Genomic DNA, 16696 nt, shown 5'->3' with positions numbered 1-16696 from the left:
TATTGGAAGAGTCGCTTGTGTTTCTGATAGCACTAGCATGGCCTCACAGGTATTGGTATGCGGATCTTGTCCGGATGTCCAGTTGCCAACCTTGGCCACAACCTTTTAAGGCCAGACCTTCTGTCTCAAGGGCCGTTTTTCCATCAGGATCTCAAATTGCTAAATGTGAAGGTATGGAAATTGAACGCTTAGTCATGGAGGTTTCTCTGACTCAGTGATTAATACTATGCTACAGGCTCGTAAGTCTGTTTCAAGAAAGATTTATTATCGGGTTTGGAAACCCTATATTTCATGGTGTTTTTCTCATAAATTTTCTTGGCATTCTTTTAGAATTCCTAGAACTTTACAGTTTCTTCAGGATGGTTTGGATAAAGGTTTGCCTTCAAGTACTTTGAAGGAACAAATTTCTGCTCTTTCTGTTTTATTTCACAGAAAGATTGCTAAACTTCCTGATATTCACTGTTTTGTTTAGGCTTTGGTTTGTATCAAGCCTGTTATTAAATCAATCTCTCCTCCTTGGAGTCTTAATTTGGTTTCGAAGGCTTTGCAGGCTCCTCATTTTGAGCCTATGCATTCTTTGGATATTAAACTACTTTCTTGGAAAATGTTGTTTCTTTTGGCTATCTCTTCAGCTAGAAGAGTTTCTGAATTTGTCTGCTCTCTCTTGTGAGTCTCCCTTTCTGTTTTTCCATTAGGATAATGCTGTTTTTCTGACTTCTTTTAAATTTCTTCCTAAAGTTGTGAATTCTAACAACATTAGTAGGGAAATTGTTGTTCCTTCCTTGTGTCCCAATCCCAAGAATACTCTTAAAATATCTTTACATTCTTTGGATGTTGTAAGAGATTTGAAATATTATGTCAAAGCTACTAAAGATTTCAGGAAGACTTCTAGTCTATTTGTTGTTTTTTCTGGTCCTAGGAAAGGTCAGAAAGCCTCTGCCATTTCTTTGGCATCTTGGTTAAAGCTTTTGATTCACAAGGCTTATTCGGAGGCGGGACAGTCTCTGCTTCAGAGAATTACAGCTCATTCTACTAGATCAGTCGCCACTTTGACAGCTTCGGTTGATCAGATTTGCAAAGCAGCAACTTAATCTTCTTTGCATACATTTATTACATTTTACCATTTTGATTTATTTGCTTCTTCGAAAGCCGTCTTTGGTAGAAAAATTCTTCAGGCAGCTGTCTCAGTTTGATTCTTCTGTTTTTTTTCTTGAAATTTATGTGAAATTTATAAAAAAGCGGAAATAGCTGTTTTTATTTTATCCCTCCCCTTCTAGTGACTCTTCTGTGGTCTCCCACATCTTGGGTATTTCTATCCCATACGTCACTAGCTCATGGACTCTTGCCAATTACATTAAAGAAAACCTAATTTATGTAAGAAATTACCTGATTTATTTATTTCATATTGGCAAGAGTCCATGAGACCCACCCTTTTTTTTATGGTGGTTATTTTTGTATAAAAACACAATTTTATTTCCAGTTCCTCTTTTTGTATGCTTTTTACTCAATTTATCACCCCATTACTTGGCTATTCGTTAAACTGAATTGTGGGTGTGGTGAGGGATTTATTTATAGGCAGTTTGAGGTTTGGGAAACTTTGCCCCTCCTGGTAGGATTATATATCCCATACGTCACTAGCTCATGGACTCTTGCCAATATGAAAGGAATTTATCAGGTAAGTTCTTACATAAATTAGGTTTTTTTATAGATTATATTTTTTTATATAGTTATGCTATTCTAGTCAGTAAACTTATTTGTCTGAACCTCCATACTTCCTCCCCAGTCTTTTCCTTACTTTGCTCCTGTTGGCTGCCCTAAATCTTTTACCAGCCCTATTGAACCAGCTAACCTCACACCAGAATCACATTGGAAAGCATCAACTTGATTGATTAGATGATCCATAGCTGATCTTGTTCTCCCCAAATGTCAGGATTCTCCCTTACAGGTCAGACACACCTCAGTATACTGCACAGTGCACACATACTTTGTATTTTTAATATTGGCCCCAGTACAGATTACTAGAGCCTTTTCCACTTTCATTGGAAAAAAACAAAAAAACACCCCATCTAAATGAATTCTGTGAGATGCCATTTAGTCATTTTTTTACTGTGTTCTGTTTGTTATGCCAAGTGTGGTTATATTATTATGTATGTTGTAAAGTATGTGTGTGTAAGAGGGAATGTTTGTGTGTATGCAATATTTGTATATATACATGTATAGGATTATATAGAATGTGTACTTAAATGTTTGTGTGTTTGTACACATGTGTATGTTTATGCTCTGGAAAGTGTGTGTGTTTGTCTGTACATGTATGTGTGTATGCTCTGGAGAGTGTGTGTCTTTGTTTGTCTGTACATCTATGTGTGTATGCTCTGGAGAGTGTGTGTGTTTGTCTGTACATGTATGTGTGTATGCTCTGGAGAGTGTGTGTTTGTGTGCACATGTGTTTGTTTGTGCTCTGGAGAGTGTGTTTCTGTGTACTTGTGTATGTGTATGCTCTGGAAAGTGTGTGTGTTTGTCTGTACATGTATGTGTGTATGCTCTGGAGAGTGTGTGTTTGTGTGCACATGTGTTTGTTTGTGCTCTGGAGAGTGTGTTTCTGTGTACTTGTGTGTGTGTGTGTGTTTCTCTGTACATGTATGTGTGTATGCTCTGTAGAGAGAGAGAGAGAGAGTGTGTGTGTGTGTGTATATATGGGTTAGGGGAGTTTGTTATGTTAGTCATTCCCTTAGTATTCATGAAAGTAGTAATTTTGCTGTACAGTGGCTGTTTAAACAATAAATATGTAGTGAATATCCCAAAACTGCTTTTAGGGGGGGCGCAAAATAAATTCTTGCACCGGGGCCCTGCAGACATTAGGTCTGCAACTGATTTTTACAACGCGATGCCGTGCATTGCATTAAATATTTATGTACAGTATTTAAAAAATATATAAATAAATTTAAAACCAACATTTTTATTAATTAATTTGTCAATATATTAAATTAATCCACAGTGGGGTGGGGGCCGAAGAAAATGTTTGCCCATGGTCCAATCAATATTAAAGACGGCCCTGATTCTTCTCTGCACCATTTTACCTTTTTTAGTTTGTGAATACCATGAGTATTCTTTCAGCACTAATTACAGGTGTAATGTGCCAAATGACGTTACACCTGTAACTGGTGCTTCACATTTTTTAAAACACAGCATATGGGGGCCCTTCCTTCCCAAACCACTAATCTATAAAGAAGCCCTACTTTATTAGCTGAGGACTGTAAGAATGCCAAAGTAAACTTCCTTGGCACAGATGCATTGTTTGCTCTGTTTTTAAGGAAAATGGTGAAAAAGCTTTAGCTTACATAGCCAACTGCCTCACAAATGTTTTTTTATAAAACTGTGGTGGCAAAGAATATTATATATTATTTAATAGTTTATAATTCTTCACCACTCTCATAGACAAGAATCTGGTCCTTTTCTAGGAAACTTTTTTTGCTTCTAAACCAACACACTTTTTCTGTCTTTTTTCTTTTTTTTTTAAGCTTGTTTATTAATTTTACAGGTCCATGGTATGGAAGGAAAGCTGTTGAACTAGTGGATCTTTTTTTTTAGATTTGTTTCTTCTCTGCATTGTTCCACTGATGCTAAATATCCTGTATTTTCTTTTCTGTTTCCGTAATCCTAATTGTTGGTTTTCTTCTTAGCTTGGATCGCCACATTCAGACTCATCATGGGCACCATAAACCATTCAGATGCAAACTTTGTCCTTTCAAGTCATCTTACAATAGCAGACTGAAAACGCATATTGTGAAAGCTCACGGTGGTAAGTCATCATAGGTTGTTTTACTTGCATATATAGGAAAGAGGAACACTACATTTATATATAGTTGGTCTAATCTTTGTTTCTTTGCAGAAATAAACGCTGAGAATTCTTACTGAGGCCGTAGAAAATATAATATTTGTAAATATATAGAGAGGCATGATATACTATAAGTATTGCACAGTGATTAACTTTAGTGGAATTCCAATTTTACTTTTTTTTTTTTTTATGAACATTAATCATTCCTGTGTATAAAAGAAACATACAGAAAATGGACATAAATATTCATTTTAAAATATGATTGTGATGTTTTCTGTTTTTAAGTATGAAACCATATTGAGCATTAGATTTTTATAGGTTATGATTTACTTTTATCAGGTGATCATGCATACAAATGTTCCCTTTGCTCGGTGTCAACAATGAAAATTAGCCAGTTGAAGGATCACTCTTTGAAAGTTCACGGGAAAATGCTAACACTGCCCAAGCCACGCCCCATAATTCAAACGGGCCCACGTGTCAAGCATACTTCACGCATTGGGAATATGGATAAAGATCATGATGGTACAGAAGGTAAATGTCTATTATATATATTTGCATTTGGAGTATTCAGGCTGATCCAAATGCCACATATGGCATCCACAAGCCACGTTCGGCAATTTTTCAGAGCCAGATTTATTATTGAGAAAATGCAACACACAGATCTGTGCACATCCTTAGTCTATTAATTTAACTTCCAATGTTTCTGTAATTGTATTTATCTTCCTTTAAATATGTATTGGTGTTTGTTAGGAGTAAGTCTGGTAACTGTTCGGTGTTTTGTTTTTTGTTTTTTTTTCTTTATATTTTTCTTAATGGAGTATATGTAAGATCACATGTTACTTAAAAAATGCATGTTAACAAAGAATTGTGTGATTTTTTTTTTTTATGTTGGAAATTGCTTGGTTCCTTAAAGGGACACTGAACCCAAATTATTTCTTTTGTGATTCATATAGAGCATGCAATTTTAAGCAACTTTCTAATGTACTCATAGTATCATTTTTTTCTTCATTCTCTTGCTATCTTTATTTGAAAAAGACATATACCCTTTTTTTTTGGGTTCAGAACTCTGGACAGCACTTTTTTATTGGTGGATGAATTTATCCACCAATCAGCAAGGACAACCCAGGTTGTTCACCAAAAATGGGCCGGCATCCAAACTTACATTCTTGCATTTCAAATAAAGATACCAAGGGAATGAAGAAAATTTGATAATAGGAGTAAATTAGAAAGTTGCTTAAAATTGCATGCTCTATCTGAATCATGAAAGAAAAAATTTGGGTTCAGTGTCCCTTTAAGGATTGTATGTCTGCATTTTCAGAAAAATTATATATAAAAAAAAAATCATAACTGTTGAATAGCATACAAAATGATGTTTTTTTACATTAGCATGTTTACCAAACTAATTATAGTGACCGGAAACACCATGAGACTTTTTTATACAAAATGTTTGGTTATACGCAATGACACAACTTTGTAATATACCATCATTCTTTATTTTTTCATGTAATTCAGCCCTGAAAAAGGAGCTTTTTCTAATTCTCAGAATTTAAAATGCACACTCATGACTTCTCAAGGCTCAACCCGCAGCATATGTTTTACTAAGGGGCTTTAACCCTTTGATGACCCGATTACTTGGTCTACATTGGAACAACATTCCGATGTAAACAAGTTTAAATCCCGCAATCTTGCACGCAATCGCAAGATTTCAATCATGGGATTGGGTCAGGGGGTGCGTCCCTATGACCCTAGTCACGCCCTCAAGACCTCGATCACATCCAGGGAGCGCCATTGGCTTCAGGACAGCCAAACGGGTAGGACATTCTATTCCTTCCTAATGCCGCTAAAGCCCGGCGTGGTTAGGACAGAACGCCATAACGGCCTTAAAAGGTTAACTGATAACTGCAAAACAATGCACTTTATACTAACATTGTGACCGTGGCTAGAATTGTCAGCTGCAGACCCAAGACTGGATTGACTCCTCCAAATAAGGCAAATGGAAGGTGGAGTCTAGCTATTGATAAGCAATTGCTGTAAAAATGATGTTTGTTTTTAAAACATTTAGACTTGGCTGATATTTTATTATACAGCAACACAACAGAAATGTCTTGTAATTATATGGCAATTACTGTCCCTTTTTAACTCGCAAATATTGAAGGGTTATAAAATGTTAAAAGATGAATATCTTTATATGTTGAGATCATTTTTGTTTTGTCTGTGTTTCCAGTTTTTGGCTAGAATGAGATGCTAGAACACATGGTAAATGTAGCAAAGTGTATGAAAAAAATATAAGGCTGAATATATGTAGGCTCCCCCATGATTTAGGATTTCTGCTATCTCTACACGTTGTTTACTATGAGATCCAATCTCACATCCTTGAATGTCCTGTTAACCATACTGTGTTATGTGGCTTAGGTAACTAGAGAATAACAATCTAATGCTCCCATCAGCTGATTGTTTCACCTGTGCTCTAGTTCAGATATCATGCAAATCTGGCCTTTTAATGTTTCCTGAGAACTAGAGTTGAAAAACACTGATCTAATAAATCGAGCATGTGACAAGACAATTATTTTTATAGTTTTATTTATCCTGGTGATGTTGTGTTAGTACAATGTGTTGTCCTTGCTCTACTTTTCTTAATTTAATAAAGGGAGAAATTGCATTGATTTATTGGTCATTGGATTTATTTTGCCCATTACAACCCCCCCCCAAAAAAAAAAAACTAATTGTAATAATAATAGTATGAGAAAGGACATAATAATCTAATAATCTCCTTTTAAAGGCTTATAAAATCAGCTCCAACTCTGAATATACATTTCCTTTATTGAAATAATGTTTTCATGAAGGCCTTTTACACAAAGGCAAAATGCTTAAATTAATCTTCATTAGGGTTTTGGTCTCATTAGGAAACTCATAGTGAAAGTGACACCAAGATTTACATCATGAAATTTATACATCACTTTTTTTTTTTTTAGCTAGTGGTTTAAATGTAAGTGCAAACCAGGCTGATTTCTTAAATATTTTGTAAAAGAAAAGCAATTAGAACAGTCCTTAGTTCCAAGCCATGCTCATGGTTGTGATTTTGTAGATATTCAAGCAAATTCAGTCATGCCAAACATTAGTTCCAGAAATTCATGATCTACTCTTAAACTTGTAGAATGTTAGAAGAAACATGGCTTAAATAAAATCCATACAACAAACGCTTATAAAAGGTTTTATTTCTGTTCCTAACTTGTGAATTATTTAACAGAGATCCACAAACCTCTTACAAACACTATTGCTAGGCTCCAAAATGTGTGGGTTGGCTCAGTATGTCTGACTTCCTCCTAAATTTATCTTCAAAACATAATCTTCTTTCCTGTTTTATGTATAAAGGAAATGTCAAGCTACAATAAAAGCAAAATAAATAGCTGATATGTTTTCGCCATGAACCTCAGCAGGCACGGTTTTGAAGTTTTATAGTCCAACAAGATAAATAAGATCTTTGGTCCTCTCAGAATTACTGCTCCCCATGACCTGGAAATATTTCGTTTTTAGCCCTAAGCAATATCTATTTTGAAATGAAGTAAAATAATTCTGTCTGCCTTTTAGGTATGACCTGACAAAAACATGAAAATTTTTATTTATGGCTCCTAACTTTTCAATTATTCTACATAGGACTCTAAACTTATTCTCTGGTTCTAAAAAAAAAAAAAAATATGTATGTCTGGGTGAATATACTAGAGATGTGCAGCCGTGAAATATTTGTTCCAAATATTCAAGGAAATTCCAGTAAACTGTGTCATGTATATATGCATTTGCTTTTTACTTTCAATATCTACATTTTATACCTGTATAGCTATGATGTAACTTTTTTGTTTTGTTTTACTCCAGTTTGTGTCACAAAAAGGAACAAAATACACAAGTTGGGGGATTTTAACTTTGAACCCAACAGTTTAAACAAAACATGCTTTGTTGTTTGGAACACTGCACTATCTTGATATATAAATATGTACAGTTTAGTTTTCATCTGCACAGATGAAAAGATAGTTACATCTATAATTGTGTAGTGGTATATAGAAATGCAGGGCCTAGTGAAGTGTTTGAGATGGAGTTAGTGATAAGAGAACATGCAGCACACTAATAAAAGGCTTATCTTATGCTTAGTGGCTTATTCTGTGTTTCTTTCTTACAAATGGTGAGAGTCCATGATCTATTACTCATGGGAATTGCTCTTCTCTACCAGTAGGAGGAGGCAAAGATTCCCAAACCCCAATATCACTTTAATACCCCTCACACATACCTTAGTCTTTACTTTGCCTCTGCTGGAGGTGGTTGAAGAATGAAAATGTGCATGTGTTTCCTCAGAGAGAGGGTTTTTCAGTCTGTTGAAGCCCAGTTCCCCTTAGAGTACAGTGCTTGTTAGAGGGGTGTATTTGGGGGTATGGCTTATGATGCAATGCTTTCGCCTCAAGTTTGGCGTGCTTTCGGAAGTAATTTTTTTTTATCAGCTATGCAGCACGTATTGTTAAAAGCTACTTAGGTGGGTGTAAATTGTTTCCTCTCCTTTTTTTTTTTTTTTTTCCTTATTTTTTTTTTTAAGGAGTTTAATAGTGCTTATTGCATTGCTTTGCCATATGCTATAATGGAGCAGTAGGTTTCTGTCTTTAAATATACACTAGAAACTGAGTCTTTTTAACACATTTTTACCATTTATAGGTGTGCTTATTGTAAAGAAGCTAAGGTTCCCTCCTCAGCTTATTTATGCGGCTGACGTTTAGATTTCTTAATGCATACAGACCAATCTAATGCTGTTTCTTTGGGTACTAATCTACCTACTCTTTGTTCATTAAAGGTTTATGCCGAGGTGGTTCCTCCTGCCATGAAAACCTTTATCAAAGCTTCAGTATCTGAGGCTTTGGCTGCTCTCCTGCCTTTAAATAAGAGTGAAGGGCAGTCCAGCTTTTACCTTCTACAAGTACTTTGTGCCGTGAGCTCAGGGATACTGTTGTGTCTTCAGATGGTGAAGTTTTCTCTGAGAATGAGGATTTCTTATCTGAAGTTGAACCTGATATTTCCTCTTTTTTTTTGTTTTGTTTAAAGTTATACACATTTGTTCTCTTTTTAAAGAGGTCTTGATTTCTTTAGGGGTTAAAGGTCCTAAAGCTTCTGATAAACCTTGTAATCGTTTAAATTCAGTTTTTAGGACTGTTGTTAAACTCACTGAGGTTTTACCAGTTTCTGATGTTTGCTTTTCTAGACCAGCACTTTCAGTTTGTTGCTTTTCCATTTGGTCTAGCTACATTTCCAAGAATACTTTCCAAGGTTCTGGGTTCCTTTTTTTTTTTTTTTTTTTTTTTTTTTTTTCCTTCTAATCAGAGCTCAGGGTATTGCAATATTTTCTTACATGGACGATATCTTGGTTCAAGCTCTGTCTTTTCCATTAGCAGTATCTCACACCAACTCTTGTTTCTTTAAAAGCATAGTTGGAGGATCAATTTTCCAAAGAGTTCTTTGTTTCCTAAGACAAGGGTTACTTTCCTAGGTTTCCAGATAGACAGTGTCTGAGTCTTTCTCTAACACAGCAGAGATGATTAAGATTGGTGTCAGCTTGTCTACACATTCAGTCTCTTTCGTTCCTTTCAGTGGCTCTGTGTATGGAAGTAATAGATCTCATGATTGCAGCTTCAGATGCAATTCCATTTGCTCGATTTCAATTGATGCCTCTGCAGCTTTTTATGTTCCATCAATGGTGCAGGGATTATACTCGTCTTTCTCAAAAGATATTGTTGGATCCCAGTACAAGTCAGTCTTCAACTTGGTGGTTGGATCATCAGTATATTTATTCAGGGGCTTCTTTCTCCAACATAGGTGTGTCCGGTCCACGGCGTCATCCTTACTTGTGGGATATTCTCTTCCCCAACAGGAAATGGCAAAGAGCCCAGCAAAGCTGGTCACATGATCCCTCCTAGGCTCCGCCTACCCCAGTCATTCTCTTTGCCGTTGTACAGGCAACATCTCCACGGAGATGGCTTAGAGTTTTTTAGTGTTTAACTGTAGTTTTTCATTATTCAATCAAGAGTTTGTTATTTTCAAATAGTGCTGGTACGTACTATTTACTCAGAAACAGAAAAGAGATGAAGAATTCTGTTTGTATGAGGAAAATGATTTTAGCAACCGTAACTAAAATCCATGGCTGTTCCACACAGGACTGTTGAGAGCAATTAACTTCAGTTGGGGGAACAGTTTGCAGTCCCTTGCTGCTTGAGGTATGACACATTCTAACAAGACGATGTAATGCTGGAAGCTGTCATTTTCCCCATGGGATCCGGTAAGCCATGTTTATTACGATTGTAAATAAGGGCTTCACAAGGGCTTATTTAAACTGTAGACTTTTTCTGGGCTAAATCGATTGATTATTAACACATATTTAGCCTTGAGGAATCATTTTATCTGGGTATTTTGATATAATAATATCGGCAGGCACTGTTTTAGACACCTTATTCTTTAGGGGCTTTCCCAAAGCATAGGCAGAGTCTCATTTTCGCGCCGGTGTTGCGCACTTGTTTTTGAGAGGCATGGCATGCAGTCGCATGTGAGAGGAGCTCTGATACTTATAAAAGACTTCTGAAGGCGTCATTTGGTATCGTATTCCCCTTTGGGTTTGGTTGGGTCTCAGCAAAGCAGATACCAGGGACTGTAAAGGGGTTTAAAGCTTAAAACGGCTCCGGTTCCGTTATTTTAAGGGTTAAAGCTTCCAAAATTGGTGTGCAATATTTTCAAGGCTTTAAGACGCTGTGGTGAAAATTTGGTGAATTTTGAACAATTCCTTCATGTTTTTTCGCAATTGCAGTAATAAAGTGTGTTCAGTTTAAAATTTAAAGTGACAGTAACGGTTTTATTTTAAAACGTTTTTTGTACTTTCTGATCAAGTTTATGCCTGTTTAACATGTCTGAACTACCAGATAGACTGTGTTCTGAATGTGGGGAAGCCAGAATTCCTATTCATTTAAATAAATGTGATTTATGTGATAATGACAATGATGCCCAAGATGATTCCTCAAGTGAGGGGAGTAAGCATGGTACTGCATCATTCCCTCCTTCGTCTACACGAGTCTTGCCCACTCAGGAGGCCCCTAGTACATCTAGCGCGCCAATACTCCTTACTATGCAACAATTAACGGCTGTAATGGATAATTCTGTCAAAAACATTTTAGCCAAAATGAACCCTTGTCAGCGTAAGCGTGGCTGCTCTGTTTTAGTTACTGAAGAGCATGACGACGCTGATATTAATATCTCTGAAGGGCCCCTAACCCAATCTGAGGGGGCCAGGGAGGTTTTGTCTGAGGGAGAAATTACTGATTTAGGGAACATTTCTCAGCAGGCTGAATCTGATGTGATTACATTTAAATTTAAATTGGAACATCTCCGCATTTTGCTTAAGGAGGTATTATCCACTCTGGATGATTGTGAAAATTTAGTCATCCCAGAGAAACTATGTAAAATGGACAAGTTCCTAGAGGTGCCGGGGCTCCCAGAAGCTTTTCCTATACCCAAGCGGGTGGCGGACATTGTTAATAAAGAATGGGAAAGGCCCGGTATTCCTTTCGTCCCTCCCCCCATATTTAAAAAATTGTTTCCTATGGTCGACCCCAGAAAGGACTTATGGCAGTCAGTCCCCAAGGTCGAGGGAGCGGTTTCTACTTTAAACAAACGCACCACTATTCCCATAGAGGATAGTTGTGCTTTCAAAGATCCTATGGATAAAAAATTAGAAGGTTTGCTTAAAAAGATGTTTGTTCAGCAGGGTTACCTTCTACAACCCATTTCATGCATTGTCCCTGTCACTACTGCCGCATATTTCTGGTTTGATGAACTGCTTAAGGTGCTCGATAGTGACTCTCCTCCTTATGAGGAGATTATGGACAGAATCAATGCTCTCAAATTGGCTAATTCTTTTACTCTAGACGCCTCTTTGCAATTGGCTAAGTTAGCGGCTAAGAACTCTGGGTTTGCTATTGTGGCGCGCAGAGCGCTTTGGTTGAAATCTTGGTCGGCTGATGCGTCTTCCAAGAACAAGCTACTAAACATTCCTTTCAAGGGGAAAACGTTGTTTGGTCCTGACTTGAAAGAGATTATCTCTGATATCACTGGGGGTAAGGGCCACGCCCTTCCTCAGGATCGGCCTTTCAAGGCAAAAAATAGACCTAATTTTCGTCCCTTTCGTAAAAACGGACCAGCCCAAGGTGCTACGTCCTCTAAGCAAGAGGGTAATACTTCTCAGGCCAAGCCAGCTTGGAGACCAATGCAAGGCTGGAACAAGGGAAAGCAGGCCAAGAAACCTGCCACTGCTACCAAGACAGCATGAAATATTGGCCCCCGATCCGGGACCGGATCTGGTGGGGGGCAGACTCTCTCTCTTCGCTCAGGCTTGGGCAAGAGATGTTCTGGATCCTTGGGCGCTAGAAATAGTCTCCCAGGGTTATCTTCTGGAATTCAAGGGACTTCCCCCAAGGGGGAGGTTCCACAGGTCGCAGTTGTCTTCAGACCACATAAAAAGACAGGCGTTCTTACATTGTGTAGAAGACCTGTTAAAAATGGGAGTGATTCATCCTGTTCCATTAAGAGAACAAGGGATGGGGTTCTACTCCAATCTGTTCATAGTTCCCAAAAAAGAGGGAACGTTCAGACCAATCCTAGATCTCAAGATCTTAAACAAATTTCTCAAGGTCCCATCGTTCAAGATGGAAACCATTCGAACTATCCTTCCTTCCATCCAGGAAGGTCAATTCATGACCACGGTGGATTTAAAGGATGCGTATCTACATATTCCTATCCACAAGGAACATCATCGGTTCCTAAGGTTTGCATTCCTGGACAAACATTACCAGTTCGTGGCGCTTCCTTTCGGATTAGCCACTGCTCCAAGGATTTTCACAAAGGTACTAGGGTCCCTTCTAGCGGTGCTAAGACCAAGGGGCATTGCAGTAGTACCTTACCTGGACGACATTCTGATTCAAGCGTCGTCCCTTCCTCAAGCAAAGGCTCACACGGACATTGTCCTGGCCTTTCTCAGATCTCACGGCTGGAAAGTGAACGTGGAAAAGAGTTCTCTATCCCCGTCAACAAGGGTTCCCTTCTTGGGAACAATTATAGACTCCTTAGAAATGAGGATCTTTCTAACAGAGGCCAGAAAAACAAAGCTTCTGGACTCTTGTCGGATACTTCATTCCGTTCCTCTTCCTTCCATAGCTCAGTGCATGGAAGTGATCGGGTTGATGGTGGCGGCGATGGACATAGTTCCTTTTGCGCGCATTCATCTAAGACCATTACAACTGTGCATGCTCAGTCAGTGGAATGGGGACTATACAGACTTGTCTCCGAAGATACAAGTAAATCAGAGGACCAGAGACTCACTCCGTTGGTGGCTGTCCCTGGACAATCTGTCTCAAGGGATGATGTTCCACAGACCAGAGTGGGTCATTGTCACGACCGACGCCAGTCTGATAGGCTGGGGCGCGGTCTGGGGATCCCTGAAAGCTCAGGGTCTTTGGTCTCGGGAAGAATCTCTTCTACCGATAAATATTCTGGAACTGAGAGCGATATTCAATGCTCTCCAGGCCTGGCCCCAGCTTGCGAGGACCAGGTTCATACGGTTTCAATCAGACAACATGACGACTGTTGCGTACATCAACCATCAGGGGGGAACAAGGAGTTCCCTAGCGATGGAAGAAGTAACCAAAATTATTCTTTGGGCGGAGTCTCACTCCTGCCACCTGTCTGCTATCCACATCCCAGGAGTGGAAAATTGGGAAGCGGATTTTCTGAGTCGGCAGACATTGCATCCGGGGGAGTGGGAACTCCATCCGGAAATCTTTGCCCAAGTCACTCACCTGTGGGGCATTCCAGACATGGATCTGATGGCCTCTCGTCAGAACTTCAAAGTTCCTTGCTACGGGGCCAGATCCAGGGATCCCAAGGCGGCTCTAGTGGATGCACTAGTAGCACCTTGGACCTTCAAACTAGCTTATGTGTTCCCGCCATTTCCTCTCATCCCCAGGCTGATAGCCAGGATCAAGCAGGAGAGGGCGTCGGTGATCTTGATAGCTCCTGCGTGGCCACGCAGGACTTGGTATGCAGATCTGGTGAATATGTCATCGGCTCCACCTTGGAAGCTACCTTTGAGACGAGACCTTCTTGTTCAGGGTCCGTTCGAACATCCGAATCTGGTTTCACTCCAGCTGACTGCTTGGAGATTGAACGCTTGATTTTATCGAAGCGAGGATTCTCAGATTCTGTTATCGATACTCTTGTTCAGGCCAGAAAGCCTGTGACTAGAAAGATTTACCACAAAATTTGGAAAAAATATATCTGTTGGTGTGAATCTAAAGGATTCCCTTGGGACAAGGTTAAGATTCCTAGGATTCTATCCTTCCTTCAAGAAGGATTGGAAAAAGGATTATCTGCAAGTTCCCTGAAGGGACAGATTTCTGCCTTGTCGGTATTACTTCACAAAAAGCTGGCAGCTGTGCCAGATGTTCAAGCCTTTGTTCAGGCTCTGGTTAGAATCAAGCCTGTTTACAAACCTTTGACTCCTCCTTGGAGTCTCAATTTAGTTCTTTCAGTTCTTCAGGGGGTTCCGTTTGAACCCTTACATTCCGTTGATATTAAGTTATTATCTTGGAAAGTTTTGTTTTTAGTTGCGATTTCTTCTGCTAGAAGAGTCTCAGAATTATCTGCTCTGCAGTGTTCTCCTCCTTATCTGGTGTTCCATGCAGATAAGGTGGTTTTACGTACTAAACCTGGTTTTCTTCCAAAAGTTGTTTCTAACAAAAACATTAACCAGGAGATTATCGTACCTTCTCTGTGTCCAAAACCAGTTTCAAAGAAGGAACGTTTGTTGCACAATTTGGATGTTGTTCGCGCTCTAAAATTCTATTTAGATGCTACAAAGGATTTTAGACAAACATCTTCCTTGTTTGTTGTTTATTCAGGTAAAAGGAGAGGTCAAAAAGCAACTTCTACCTCTCTCTCTTTTTGGATTAAAAGCATCATCAGATTGGCTTACGAGACTGCCGGACGGCAGCCTCCCGAAAGAATCACAGCTCATTCCACTAGGGCTGTGGCTTCCACATGGGCCTTCAAGAACGAGGCTTCTGTTGATCAGATATGTAGGGCAGCGACTTGGTCTTCACTGCACACTTTTACCAAATTTTACAAGTTTGATACTTTTGCTTCTTCTGAGGCTATTTTTGGGAGAAAGGTTTTGCAAGCCGTGGTGCCTTCCATTTAGGTGACCTGATTTGCTCCCTCCCTTCATCCGTGTCCTAAAGCTTTGGTATTGGTTCCCACAAGTAAGGATGACGCCGTGGACCGGACACACCTATGTTGGAGAAAACAGAATTTATGTTTACCTGATAAATTTCTTTCTCCAACGGTGTGTCCGGTCCACGGCCCGCCCTGGTTTTTTTAATCAGGTCTGATATTTTATTTTCTTTAACTACAGTCACCACGGTACCATATGGTTTCTCCTATGCAAATATTCCTCCTTAACGTCGGTCGAATGACTGGGGTAGGCGGAGCCTAGGAGGGATCATGTGACCAGCTTTGCTGGGCTCTTTGCCATTTCCTGTTGGGGAAGAGAATATCCCACAAGTAAGGATGACGCCGTGGACCGGACACACCGTTGGAGAAAGAAATTTATCAGGTAAACATAAATTCTGTTTTTGTTTGTCCTACTTGTACTGTGATCACTACAGATGCAAGTCTTGAAGTTTGGGGAGCTGTTTGTGGGTCTCTAAAAGCACAGGGGAATTGGGATCCTCAGGAGATGAGGTTGCAAATCAATGTTTTGGAAATCTGTGCAATATTCAGGGCCATACAAGCCTGGCCTCTGTTGAAAAGGGAGTATTATCTCTGTTTTCATTCAGACATTGTCACAGCAGTGGCTTATGTCAACCATCAGGGGGAACTCACAGTCCCCCGACTATGATGAAGTTGTCCAGGATTCTCTCTTGGTCAGAAATAAATTCTTGTCTAGTCTCTGCAATTCACATTCATGGGGTGAACAATTGGGAGGTTGTCAGTCTCTACACCCAGAAGAGTTGTCTCTTCATCAGGATGTGTTCAATTAGATTGTGGATTTTTGGGGTCTCCCAGAAATAGATCTGATGGCTTCTTGTTTGAACAAAAAAACTTCCCTGGTACTTTGCGAAGTCCAAAGATCTTCAGGCATAGGTAGTGGATGCTCTTAGTAGTTCCTTGGCCTTTTCAGGCTGCTTATCTGTTTCCTCCTCTTCTTTCCAGAGGGATTTTCAAGATAAGATAGGATTGCCTCAGAATGGCCTTGCAGGATTTGGTATGCAGATCTAGTTCAAATGTCCAGTTGGCCTTCTTGGCCTCTTTCTCTGCCGTCAGACCTGTCTCAAGGTCCTTCCATCCGGATCTCAAGTCTCTAAACTTGATGGCATGGATATTGAATGCTTAGTTCTAAGACATATGTTTTTTTTCAGATTCAGTGATTGAAACTCTGATTCAGGCTCATAAGTCTGTTTCTAGGAAGATTTATCACAAAGTTTGGAAAACCTTCATTTCTTGGTGTATAAATCATGGCTTTTCCCTGGGATTCTTAATTTTTTACAGGATGGCCTAGATGAGGGTTTATTTGTCAGTTCTCTGAAAGGAAAGATTTCAGCTCTTTCAGATTTGTTCCACAGAAAGATTTCTAATCTTCCTGATGTTCATTGTTTTGTTAAGGCTTTGGTCCATATTAAACCTGTTATCAAGCCTATTTCTCCTCCTTGGAATCTTAACCTATTGTGAAGGATTTTGAACCTATGCACAAGTTGGACATTAAACTTCTTTCTTGGAAAGTGTTGTTTCTTC

The 16696-nt window shown here is 39.1% G+C and overlaps 1 protein-coding gene across 1 annotated transcript in view; it reads left to right on the top strand.

Moving 5' to 3' along the window:
• The window catches only part of ZNF462 (zinc finger protein 462), a 144171-nt gene that overhangs the window by 92485 nt on the left and 34990 nt on the right, over nt 1–16696 (top strand). The window contains exons 6-7 of the mRNA XM_053702611.1: nt 3681–3799; nt 4175–4366. Of these exons, the coding sequence (XP_053558586.1) occupies nt 3681–3799; nt 4175–4366 (311 nt within the window). The remainder of the gene's footprint in view (nt 1–3680; nt 3800–4174; nt 4367–16696) is intronic.

This window comes from Bombina bombina, chromosome 2 (assembly GCF_027579735.1).
Source record: "Bombina bombina isolate aBomBom1 chromosome 2, aBomBom1.pri, whole genome shotgun sequence".
Taxonomy (NCBI): domain Eukaryota; kingdom Metazoa; phylum Chordata; class Amphibia; order Anura; family Bombinatoridae; genus Bombina; species Bombina bombina.
This window is presented reverse-complemented; position numbering and strand designations above follow the sequence as displayed.